General features: G+C 39.3%; 1 protein-coding gene across 1 annotated transcript; it reads right to left on the bottom strand.

Annotated features, from left to right (window-relative positions):
- Positions 1 to 70: 70 nt before the first annotated feature.
- On the bottom strand, positions 71 to 11,348 carry LOC108675187 (serine/threonine-protein kinase PAK mbt-like). The gene is made up of 5 exons (XM_047883166.1): positions 11,332 to 11,348; positions 6,798 to 6,903; positions 4,089 to 4,220; positions 2,273 to 2,638; positions 71 to 1,918 (listed from the first exon to the last, which is right to left on the bottom strand). Exons 1-5 carry the CDS (start codon positions 11,346 to 11,348, stop codon positions 665 to 667), a joined length of 1,875 nt encoding a protein of 624 aa, XP_047739122.1. The 3' UTR covers positions 71 to 664.
- Between the last annotated feature and the right edge of the window lie 2,222 nt (positions 11,349 to 13,570).

The raw sequence follows: 13,570 nt of genomic DNA, 5'->3' as shown, positions 1-13,570 counted from the left end.
CATACATTAATACATTAACATACATTCATATAATCCCCAGTTCGAGCCGTCAACATGTCGTTATTTACACTAAATACAGTGAGGTAAAATTCATCTCAATTAACGCAGTATTACAATTAACGAGATGGTCAAAGATTAACTCAATAGAAATGTGCAAAATATAACTCTTTAATACTAGACCAGGCACTAAGTTAAGGCCTTTTGTGAATGCTATTGTGTAAATATTTGTATCCGCCATCTTTAATTTAGCACCGCAGCCGCCATCTTGAATCATGTCAGCTGCCATCTTGAATCATGTCAGCTGCCATCTTGAATCATATGAGCTGCCATCTTGAATCATGTCAGCCGCCATCTTGAATCATATCAGCTGTCATCTTGAATCGTATCTGCCGCCATCTTGAATAATGTCAGCCTCCATCTTGAATAATGTCAGCCGCCATCTTGTACAATATCAACCGCAATCTTTAATATCAACCGCCATCTTGAATGCATCATTTCAGCCGCCATCTTTAATGCATCATGCCAGCCGCCATCTTTAATGCATCATGTTAGCCGCCATCTTGAATCATATCAGCCGTCATCTAGATTGTATCATGTCAGTCACCATCTTGTTTGTAAGCTGGCAACCGTCACAGCCTGCGTGCCTGCAGACATGCCAGGAGTTCTAAGCAGGACGCTGCAGGGCGGCGATGAGCGGCTGCAGGACTGCAGACGTGGATGCCATCCTCATGAAGGGATGCTGCAGGAGGTCTGCTGCAGACACCCGCTCGCTGGGGTCCCGGACCAACATCTTGTCCAAGAAACTCTGGAGTCGCGGGGAGACTTTGTGGGCGTTGCGTAGCTTGGGGGGCGGCATGTCCCTGATCCGCCTCATGGCCTGCAGGGGCGGCTCGTTGAAAAAGGGCGGCTCCCCGTCCACCATCTCCATGACCATGATCCCCAGGCTCCATATGTCCACCTCAGGTCCATAAGGAAGACGGCTGATCACCTCCGGTGCCATCCAGTACGGTGTGCCCACCAAACTTTTCCGTTTTGGCAAATCCGGGGAAACTTGCGCGCAGAACCCGAAATCGGAAAGTTTGACACGTCCGTCCAAATCCAAAAGAATCGAGTCACTTTTTATATCCCTGTGGATCACGCCCTGAGAGTGCAAGAAGGACAGGGCCATAAGGCACTGCTGACACACCGTGGCGATCTGGCACTCGTCCAGTCGGGACTGTGACACCATGTCAGTGAGGGCACCACCCGCTAGGTACTCCATCACCACCCACAGTTCGTCCCCCGCCAGGAACGAGTCATGTGTCTGGACAATATTCGGGTGTTGGTACTCCTTCATGATGACCACTTCATTGAAGAGAAGTTCTCGTCTTTGTTGACGACGGAGGTCCATTTTTTTGACGGCTACTTTAAGTCCCGTGGCGTTGTCCGTGGCAAGGCACACGATCCCGGTGCTGCCTTCCCCGATTTTGCTGAAGTTTGATAACCTCGACCGTGGGTCCCCGGGGGATACAACCATCTGCAGGGCGGCCCTGAACTGGTCGTGGGACAGACGGTGGTGGTTGTGGGTGCCAGCTCCTCCCCCAGAGGGAGGGACGGAGCTCCCACTACCCCCAGACTGACTCCCTGGGGATGGAATGCCTGGTCGCGCCCCTCCGTTCTGGTGGGGGTTGCCGTTCTGATCCCCCATATCCCCTCCAGATGGGGGGCCTTGGGTCACCCTTCCTCCTGAAGGGGGACCTGGAGGTGGGGGATGGAAAGCATGATTTCCTGGGGATGGAGGCCCACGATTCTGGGGAGTTTCCTGAGTTCCTTCAATCCCCTTCACCCCGAAAGATTTCATCTCAGACTCCGAAGGCGGGGTTAAGCCAGACGCCTCTTGCTGTTGTTGGTGCTGCTGTTGCTGAAGGTGCTGTTGTTGTTGTTGGTATTGCTGCTGTTGGTGCTGATGTTGTAGCTGTTGTTGGTGCTGTTGTTGGTGCTGCTGGTTTAGGTGATGCTGTTGCTGTTGATGCATCATTTGCTGGTGATTAAATCCGTTATTATTTGGTGACAACTGAGGCATGCTGCTGTTATTGTACTGTTGCTGTTGGAACTGTTGTTGCTGTTGTTGAAGGTGAGCGGGGGGTGGATGCCGTTGATGCGGATGGTTAAAAGGCGGTCGCTGTTGATATTGCTGTTGTTGCTGAGGGTTCAACGGGGGGCGAGGGGGCAGGATGTGGGGGAGAGGGTGTTGGTGGCCCGTTCTCTGTAAAGAACAACAGCGATAACAAACTGCGATAACAAACAAGCCAATGAACATAAAAATAAAAGACAAACGCTGTGGTCCGACATGTTGGGGATGTGGTCCGACATGTTGTGGCCCAGAACCCCCATGTTGGGGATGGGCCAGGTGGGGATTAGAAGCATGGTGGGAATTGAGCCTCCCTAAGTGGGAATTTTGGGGATTGTGGGGACCCATGGAGTGCAGGGAGGGGTTAGAGGCGTGGTGCATGACGCGGTGTTGGGGTTGCTGGGGATGTTGGGGTTGCTGGGGATGCGGGGGTTGTTGGGGATGTCCATTGAACTGCTGCTGCTGGTGGCCAGAAGCATTAGAGGAGCCAGCTGAGGAGGGACCAGATGGTGTACGCAGATGGTGACCCTGAGAACAAAAAAAAATTGCGTTGATTGATTGAAAACCGAGATGATTCAGTCTGAAAACCAAAAATATTGACCCTGAAAACAAAAAAATATTGACCCTGAAAAAAAAGATTGACCATGAAAACCGAAAAATTTGACCCTGAAAACAAAAAAATATTGACCCTGAAAAAAAAGATTGACCATGAAAACCGAAAAATTTGACCCTGAAAACAAAAATAGATTGACGCTAAAAACTCAAAACGATTGACTATGAAAACCAAAAAATATTGACCCTGAGAACCAAAAAAGATTGACCCTGAAAACCCAAAAAGATTGACCCTGAAAACCAAAAAAATTTACCCTGAATATAAAAAAAGATTTATTCTGAAAACCAAAAAGGTTGACCCTGAAAACCAAAAAAAAAATTGACCATGAAAAGTGAAAACCAAAAAGCTTTTGTACGAATTTTCATACAATTTATTTCTTAAATTAATTATGCTTTTATTAAGTAGCCAGAGAAGGATATTGGCAATAACCTAATAAATAATTAACGGTTTACAGATGCTGCATAAAATATGAACATCACTAGACATGTAGGAAGCTTAGCAGACACATGTACGAATGATGAAGATCATAACACAAACAAAATTTAGAGTCGCCCCAGCTTGAGTGAATGGGCTATGGTAAGTTATAACTTATTAAGACATGTAATTACTTCTTATATTAAGATATTATACAAAACTATTATTTTAAAGTTTCTTTAATTAATAACCCCAACAAAATTTAGAGTCGCCCCAGCTTCTGGTTTATCCAAATCAGAAGCTGCCGCGTCTGTAAATTTTTACTGGGAAGTAGTAGTAGTAGTAGTAGAATGGTTAGTAGTAAGTAATATTTAGTAGTAGTAGTAGTAGTAGTAGTAGAATGGTTAGTAGTAAGTAATATTTAGTAGTAGTAGTAGTAGTAGTAGTAGAATGGTTAGTAGTAAGTAATATTTAGTAGTAGTAGTAGTAGTAGTAGTAGAATGGTTAGTAGTAAGTAATATTTAGTAGTAGTAGTAGTAGTAGTAGTAGAATGGTTAGTAGTAAGTAATATTTAGTAGTAGTAGTAGTAGTAGTAGTAGAATGGTTAGTAGTAAGTAATATTTAGTAGTAGTAGTAGTAGTAGAATGGTTAGTAGGAAGTAATATTTAGTAGTAGTAGTAGTAGAATGGTTTGCTAGCGCTTCAGCTATCGAGCTATTTATTAGGTCAGAAGATAACATCGCCAGCAAGGGTGAAGGTCTCAATTATTCAAAACCTTGAATCAATCATCGCTCACAAGGGGCGGAACGTCTCAATTATTCAGTCTCAAATTAATAAGCATCTCAATTAGTTAGCATCTCAAAGAGACGAAGTGACAAGGAGGGACAGGTGAAAAGCAACAATATATATAATACAAATATAGATATATGTAAATATTAAGTTAGGGGTTCACCTCGTGGGGATATTGCAGCTCCCTGCCCTCGTGCAGGGTGGGGGGCGGTGGGGGGCGCTGCTGCCCCCGCGGGGGGGGCGGACTCGTTGACCTCAGCGAGTTGCTGCGGGCCACGCTGGGGGGGTGGCCCGGCTGGGGGTCATCATTTTAATTATTTAGATATTTTAATTATCATTAGATTATAGGAAATGATTAATAAGCGATTAAGATCAAAGGAAAAGATTAATGAGTCGTTAGCATTAATGTTAAAGTGGTGGTGTTCTGATGGCATAGGGTGTAAAACTGATAATTAATTTTATAGGATATTAATTTTATAATATATACTTTATATTTTCGAATATGATGATCATTCAATTACAGGAAGACATTAAGAATTAAAGAGATATAGATAGATAGAGAATCTAGATATAGATTCTAATATATATAGAGGTAGATGGGGGCAAAAAAATACTACATAATAAGATACATAGATTTAAATTAAGACGTAATTATGACACAAATATAAATTATCAAGACATCAAGCCAACAAATGTATATCATTCATACAAGCCAAATAAGTTCGTCACGTCACTCTTATTTGAACTTTCAACTTGATTTGAAAAGTTTATTTCAATAAATTTATAGTATATTTGAAGGCAAATGTGATGAATGCGATGCAGACAAATGTGATGAATGCNCATTTTTTTGGGCCAAAGCATTTCTTGGCAGGCAATGAGTAAAATCCCTGTTTTAAGTAACTAAAATGTGCGGAAGGGGTTACAGGGTTTGTCAGGGGTTCTTCAGCTTTGGATTGAACCCCCAAAATCCATTTTATTTCTTGTGAAAATGAAAATTCTCTGAATAAGAGTTTTTAATTTAATAGATACACAAATAGGTTATAACATGAGTGAGCAAGCGTGAAACTCTGAAACTTCTAAATATACACGAGTAAAATTCAGAGGCTCTGTCTCCCCGTCTGTCCAATTCCATTATGATTAATGTCCACCCAACTGTAGCCAGCAGGGTCAAAATTCTTTCTAAAACCATTATCCAAATTATAAATTTTCCTTTGCATTTTACATTTAAGAATAATTTTTTAATTATCCCAGGGCTAGGTGAATAAATAATAATAAATTATTTATTCACCTATTATAAATTATTTATTTATTATAAATAAATAATAATAAACCTCTACAGGGTGTTCATGTGTGTGGGTATGTTCATATACAGGGGGTGAGGAGAGTTAGATATGGGGGAGGGTTATATGTATACATTCGAGGGAGAAAATGAAGATAAAATTTTTAATTTTTATATGAAAGGTTAAGAGAAAAATTGATACACAAGGGTAGGAGGGATATTTAAACATACAAGAGGAGTCGAAATAATACATAATATATATACTGTGAAGGGTTGATGAGGCTCTACTGTTATTCTCCTAGATAGATAGATATTCATGTATATATTTATGTGATATTTATGTACTTATTGATATTTGACGAAAGAATTCATTATATTGCAATTTTCAGGAAGCAAAAAATTCTTCAGATGACGTTAATAGATGAAAAGGCAGGACACAGCAACTACTTTTCTTGGTTCAACAAGAAACTTCTTCCATATAATACTAATATTGATATATATGTATATATAAATATAAGAATTATGTATACATTACAAGACTTCTCTTTTACTTCACTTCTTGTTTGTTTGTCTGTCTGCTACAAATCTTATAATTGATATTTGTCACACTTACATGTACAATCAATCTGTAATTTTGCACACTTGTGTAAAGCTGGAGACAATGCTTGAATCAATTGACAGAATAAATAATTTTGAAATTTACAAAATTTTTATATACTAAAATTTTTTGAAAATTAATTTTTTTAACATTTCAAAATAAAACTAGAACATCCAAGACACTGGATTCTTCAGAAGTGTTGTCTTTGAAAATTAATTTTTAAAAGCATTTTATTTATTTATATACTCACTTGCCCTCCTGTTGGTCAAAGCCGGTGTGCACGCGATGCTCAAAGTTGCTCGGACACGAGATCTGCGGCTTCTTCTTCTTCTTGCCGAACATGGCGGGGAGACGCACAGAACTGGAAAAAATATAACTCAGTACCCGCTGCAGTGAGTGACAGAGAGCTCATTTTCTCGTCGATGAAAACATGAGGTCACGGACGGACGGACAGATAGGCAGATGGACAGACGGATGGACGGACAGACAGATGGACAGACAGACAGACACATACAGATGGACAGACAGACAGACACAGACAGAGAGACAGACAGACTCATTTTTTTGGGCCAAAGCATTTCTTGGCAGGCAATGAGTAAAATCCCTGTTTCAAGTAACTAAAATGTGCGGAAGGGGTTACAGGGTTTGTCAGGGGTTCTTCAGCTTTGGATTGAACCCCCAAAATCCATTTTATTTCTTGTGAAAATGAAAATTCTCTGAATAAGAGTTTTTAATTTAATAGATACACAAATAGGTTATAACATGAGTGAGCAAGCGTGAAACTCTGAGAACTTCTAAATATACATGAGTAAAATTCAGAGGCTCTGTCTCCCCGTCTGTCCAATTCCATTATGATTAATGTCCACCCAACTGTAGCCAGCAGGGTCAAAATTCTTTCTAAAACCATTATCCAAATTATAAATTTTCCATTGCATTTTACATTTAAGAACAATTTTTTAATTAGATAAATGTGATGGTGTGATGAGGCCCCATACCTCGACTTGTGTGATGTGTCGGGGGTCTACGAGAGGCTGGGGGCGGCCCCCCCGGTCCAGGGCGTTGCTCACGATGCCCTGCCACTGCGCAGGTAACCCCACATACCTGCGGGGGGGGCAGGTGTTATGGGGGGTTGTCAGGGATGGCAGGGGGTTATGGGGGTTACAGGGGAGGCAGGGGTTAAGGGGGTTGTCAGGGATGGCAGGGGGTTAAAGGGGATGCAGGGGTGTAGTTGAATATGACGTTAAAAATGTTATGCAGCATTTTTTTGGGCCAAAGCATTTCTTGGCAGGCAATGAGTAAAATCCCTGTTTCAAGTAACTAAAATGTGCGGAAGGGGTTACAGGGTTTGTCAGGGGTTCTTCAGCTTTGGATTGAACCCCCAAAATCCATTTTATTTCTTGTGAAAATGAAAATTCTCTGAATAAGAGTTTTTAATTTAATAGATACACAAATAGGTTATAACATGAGTGAGCAAGCGTGAAACTCTGAAACTTCTAAATATACACGAGTAAAATTCAGAGGCTCTGTCTCCCCGTCTGTCCAATTCCATTATGATTAATGTCCACCCAACTGTAGCCAGCAGGGTCAAAATTCTTTCTAAAACCATTATCCAAATTATAAATTTTCCTTTGCATTTTACATTTAAGAATAATTTTTTAATTATCCCAGGGCTAGGTGAATAAATAATAATAAATTATTTATTCACCTATTATAAATTATTTATTTATTATAAATAAATAATAATAAACCTCTACAGGGTTTTTATGTGTNCGGATGGACGGACAGACAGATGGACAGACAGACAGACACATACAGATGGACAGACAGACAGACACAGACAGAGAGACAGACAGACAGACACAGACAGATGGACAGACAGACAGACACAGACAGACAGAGAGACAGACAGACAGAGAGACAGACACACAGAGACAGACAGACAGAGAGACAGACAGACAGAGACAGACAGACAGACGGAGACAGACAGACAGACAGAGAGACAGAAACAGTTGGTCATATAGAGACAGACAGACAGAGACAAAAAAGACAGAGACAGAAAGACAGAGACAGAAAGACAGAGACAGACAGACAGAGACAGAGACAGACAGACACAGACAGACAGAGGGAGAGACAGACAGACACAGACAGACGGACAGACAGAGACAGATGGACAGACAGACAGAGAGAGACAGACAGAGACAGACAGACAGATGGACGGCTAGACATGACAAGCACAATATTGTCTTTCTTCCATAAATGAGAAAATGCGCTAAAAATCTCATGTTGAACAATTTAAACTGATATGCTATGTAGCTGGGTCAATATGACTCACTTATTGGCAAAAATTCAATTGCTATTTGAGTCTCACTCATTTCTCATAACAAGAGCAACATCAAATGTTCCAGCATAATCTAAATTGAACAAATTATTATCATGCACATCATGCAGAGTTGTAAAGTGTAAAATTTTCATTTAATCAGGCTGCAGTAACTGTAGGAACACATCTGCATTCATTTCAAATTTCCTTGGGAAATTACATTTTTGCAAGCCAAAAAATTCTTGATCAAACCAAAATTCATGGCTTTTAAGCCGTGATATTTCCATATCACTACCAATATGTAACTTAGAAGCTACATGATTGAAAAAAAAAATTCAATTTTTTTAAATCTCTATTTTTGCACTATATTATATTATATATACTGAACTTAACTGACCACTTATCAATAAAATGGTATAGGGTATATTTTTTAAAACTATGAGTTGTGGGGTTTGATTGCCTAACGACAGCTACAAAGCTGCTTGGATCAGGATGGAATTCCTGATGTCGGGTATGTCAAGTGATATGTAGTGTTAAAGCCTTTAATATAAATTCAGTTGAAGTTAATTAATAGTTGCATAATTTCTGATGAAGATTTCAAATATACCTGGGCCTTTATGCCAAGAAACCAATTTTTTCTTATGTCTCACAATGATCTCACTCTGCTCGATATTTTAGATCTAACTATTTTAAATCTAACAAAATTATAAAATAACTTTCCATCATATATATCTCAGTGTGAATCAAATATATTTGTTGTGAAATCAATATGACCAAAACATGGAGTGGGACATCTTGACTTGCCACAAAAGAATAGGCTAATCATTTCATATGAAAACAAAAACTTTGCTGGTATTTTTTAAAATTCTGAGACTTTTCTGTAATAGTTGGCATAGTATTTTTTTAAGTTATTCATAGCAAAAATTGTAAAAAAAATTTTCAGTTAACTAGTGAAAAGCATTAAGACTAATAGACAATGTGTTGATAACTTGCAATGCACACCTCAACTTGTCTGGAACATGTACTACTGAACTTGTACAATTTAAGGCAAAGGACAAACAGAAACATCATTCACTCAATATTCAGCCATACATTGCCAACTCTGCAAATGACTGGCAACTGCTTATTAACAGTCAGGAGCTATGTTGTTATTCCATAATCTGCTTGTTCAAAACGTCTCGTTTTGTCTCATATATTCAAGCCTTCAAGCTGTATCTTGTCTTGTTATGTTAATTCTCATTTCATTTCCAGCTGTCTCATATTGTTTCATAATTGCCATTGCCAGGACACCAGTTTCAAAGTCCCAGTTCATAAGTTTATTCAGAACAAATTTTATCCTCTGTCCTGTTATTTATGTCATGGCAATTTCTTGTCTCAACTCTTAATTGTCCCAGTTCATTTTGAGAAAATTATTTCAAGATTCAGTCTTATTCTGTTACATTACTTACATAAGCATGAGATTATTAAAATGTATTACTTGTCCAGATTTCCACACTAGCTTTGGATTTTCTATTCAGTTGTGGTTTGGTTTAATTAATAGAATAGATCATTTCCATTGAAGGCAGAAGACAAAAGTGCCATGACAACAGGCCAAATATACCTGTTCCTTTAAGGGGACCGACCTCACTAAAAATCGAAAAATTTCACTTTTTTCTTTTATTAATGCTTTCTAAAGCTGACTTTTAGACGCGTCTAACAATGTAATCGGCATGTCTGTGCGTGCGTTAGTTTTTTTTTATTGTTCATAAACTTTTGTTTATGCAGTTGCATAAATGAAAATTGCATTTTGCACTTTGCAAATATGTCATTTAATACAATTTTCAACTTCCAGAATCCGCATTGCTTTACTGTTCCCACCAAAATGTCCTACAGAACGTAATCATCACAATGTAAACAAGTGAATCTAAACGTTTTGTTGAAGATCACGCAGAGTTGCGAGATTTTCTAAAATCACTTGTGAGTTGTGAAACAATTATTTATATCCACAATTTTTTGAAATTACTATACAATATTGCAAATTGCTTGCAATTTTTAAAATTTAACTGCGGGGAAAATCATTTCTACATGTAATTTCTAAACAATTCTACCTAATATTTCATATTGGATTGGGGATGGACTTGATACCTATTCTATTGAATATTTAACCAAATTCATCCACTATGCCTCTAATGTTACAAATAACTATAAGTCAAATGATTATAAACATGATTTGTGGTACATAAAATCAATTTTACAAGGCCTATAGAAGGGATTTTCTGTTATATTCCTGAAGATTGGAGATGAATTAACAAATTAGGTACAATCTAAATATAGGATAATGTTATCTTTTTATCCAAAAACTTACGATGTAGTAGATTGTCTCTGATAAAAATTAAATTTCACTCACCGGAATGTTTCAAAATACGTAAATAATAAGAAATATTTAATGTCACAAGCAATTCACTCATGCCCTTTCGCCAATGTTTACTATTTACAAGTGAGAGTCGCCATGTTGTGCTGACTGACAATAAATTCCGAAACAAAATCCGATAAAGAATCAAATGCTATATATCACTATGTTATATCGCCTTACATTTTGGAGATATTCTGCCTGGGAGTCGTTCAAATTATGTTCGACAAATTCGCGATAATTTTTGAAATTTTTTCTCTGTTATCTTCTCTGTTCACACGCCACATCCGCTGAAATGTTGGCTCCTCAAATTTTTTTACAAAATTACTAGCAGAGCAAACTTATATTCAATTTTTGTTTCAAATTCACAGGCTAATATATATAAAAAAAACAGACATACTCACTTTTGCATTTGACATGAATAAATTTCCAGGCAGAAAAATTCACGTTGTGGTTGTTACATACTGAAAATTTCCTATCATGGAATTTCTTAATAATCTTCACAGATTCGGAGTTTAATATGACATCTTTTAGGCAACCATTATCCTTATCGTGGAAGAACCGATTCCTCGAGCCGACTCAGATTTTATTAGCCCAGTAAAATTCAATGCAATTTGCTTTCCATCCCTGGCAGCGGCGTTCACTGGTCGCCACCGCAGGGGCGCAGCCGTGGGCCACAAATTTCACTCTTAAATAAGCCCTGAAGCCAGACAAGCGGCACACTGCCGAAATATTATAGCGCCGTAGGCCTTCAGCCGCTGCTTAAGCATGCTCGCTCATAAGTAGGCAGTTCCTCATCCGGCTGTACCTACTTCGGTCTAACCTCTTCTGTCCTAACATATTCACGCTGTCCCGGCTCACAGCGTTCTTGCAGCCAATGACTGGCTCTACCAGCACACTTGGACCGCCTTTCTAACTTCTCACACCCAATGATGTTGGTTTAGGTCCGCTCAGGTTTGTTTTGGGTGGAGAAATGTTGAAACTTGTGTAGGTTTGGCCACATGCAGTATGGCATTACTTACCTTTAGCAAGCTTATTTTGTGGCTCAGGACATCCGGCGCTATAGCTTTGAGCACTTGACTTCATAGGCCGTTATGCCCTCTAGCGTTCTTACCTTCGGAAAAAATATGAACCAAGTGTAAAGTTTGGCAATACTGGCCTCCGGCATGCGCCCCGTCCCCGCCAGAACCTGGAACAGTCTGCCGGCTTCCGTAACATCGGCTCCTCTGTCGGTGTTTAGTCGACGCCTGAAGAACTTTTTCATAGGGCATACGAATCTCTTGCTTAGTTATTTTGTCCGTTCTAATCCTTCCTCGTGTCTTTATTTTTTGCTTGGTAATAAACTTATATGTAACGTGTCCTCGAAGTTCGTTTGAAACAAGACGCCAGGATAATCGATTCGTAGAATAGTAATAATAATCCCACCAGCCATCATTTTATGAGTCAATTCAACGTTCACTACGGATTTGATTTGGTGAATCGGTTGAAAATTTTGGTATTGCTGGTGGAAGTTCATCCAGCTGCTGGTGGAACAGGTCTCCAGCTGCTGATGGAACAGGTCTCCAGCTGCTGGTGGAACAGGTCTCCAGCTGCTGGTGGAACAGGTCTCCAGCTGCTGGTGGAACAGGTCTCCAGCTGCTGGTGGAACNGGATTACTAGAATTTGAAACAAGAACCAACACCAGGGGCCACGGCTATAAACTAAAAAAACAGCGTTGGAACACATCCATGCGACAACATTTCTTCTCGCTTCGAGTCACCGACATGTGGAACAGCCTCCCTGATAGCATCGTTGACGCTCCGAGTATGAACATCCAAGGAGATGTGTATAAGAGACAGATGCAGGAGCATATGTTCAGTCTTAAAATGCCTAGCAAATTACGAACCAGGCAATAAGTCCAGCAGCTATCTCAATCAATCGTCAGTTATGGAAAGATCGGGTTCCAAAGGCCGGATCCCTTGAGAATCAAGACACGAAAAGTTCAAGAATCGGCAACAGGCCATGGGCCTATTTCTTCACTATTCACTATTTTATACTACATATACTTCACTATTTTTCACTTCTATTCTATTCTATTCTATTGACAAGACGTGGCTCAATAAGTTGGTTTTTACGACGGGGATAAAAGAAAATAAGAGCAGGTATGAAAAAGCAACTTTCTTGAGATAGAAAATTGTGTACATCCTTAAATTAAATGCAAACTAAAAATATTCTTACATGTTACAATTTACACAAGGAGTTAACGTTTGGGCAATGTGTTATTTATAATAATTCTATTGTTCTAGCTGCTGAAAAAAATGCCAATCAAATTGCGCAGAATTTTGCCATTTAATAACAAAAGTAAGAAAGTTTATCATGAATATTGAAACTTGTAGGAACTTAATTTCAAATAGAAAGTTTGTGTTGAAACTTCCCCAATTCATTTGTATACATAGCAGGAAAAAAGGACAATTCTGATCATTTTTACGACAGCTCTGCCATAAAATAAATCAATTACGAACATTTATTTGTAATAGCTATATAGGCTGTTTGTAATAGGTATAGCTATAGCTATATAGGCTATATTTGTAATAGGCTGTCACAAATCTCTTCCAGTGCATCGCTATTGTTGCTATGATCGACACGGTCACATTCTACAAGAAATTTATTCCTTTCTTTAATAACTGAAGCCAATACATGACCTGATTATGTACACTCAGAGAAAAGTTTGAGACTTTGTCCAAATAAAGACACTTTTTTGCGGGTCATTCCGACATAGCACGACAAAAGGGTAGTATCAGTGATACGTGAGCTATGGGCAAGAAAGCGTGTAAATATTTAGACAATAATCATTATTTTCATGAGTGTTATCTCCCTAAAGGCTTGTAATTTAATTACGGGGTGCAACGGGTCAATAAATGTACATGGCAAGTCAATGTAAACATTAATGATATTTATATCATTATGTACAGCTAAGGGGAGGGGCAGTGAGAGGGGGAGGAAGGGAGAGAGGGAGGGAGGAAAGAGAGGGAAGGAGAGAGTGAAAGAGGTGGGAGAGAGTGGAGGGAGGGAGAAATGGGAGG

The sequence above is a fragment of the Hyalella azteca genome, unplaced genomic scaffold (assembly GCF_000764305.2).
Source record: "Hyalella azteca isolate HAZT.00-mixed unplaced genomic scaffold, Hazt_2.0.2 contig12169, whole genome shotgun sequence".
Taxonomy (NCBI): domain Eukaryota; kingdom Metazoa; phylum Arthropoda; class Malacostraca; order Amphipoda; family Hyalellidae; genus Hyalella; species Hyalella azteca.
This window is presented reverse-complemented; position numbering and strand designations above follow the sequence as displayed.

Coding starts and splice junctions, on each gene's coding strand:
- LOC108675187 (XM_047883166.1), bottom strand. Junction 4,221..6,797: donor GACACATCACACAAGTCGAG/GTATGGGGCCTC, acceptor GATGACCCCCAG/CCGGGCCACCCCCCCAGCGT. Junction 2,639..4,088: donor AGCTGCAATATCCCCACGAG/GTGAACCCCTAA, acceptor TTTTGTTCTCAG/GGTCACCATCTGCGTACACC.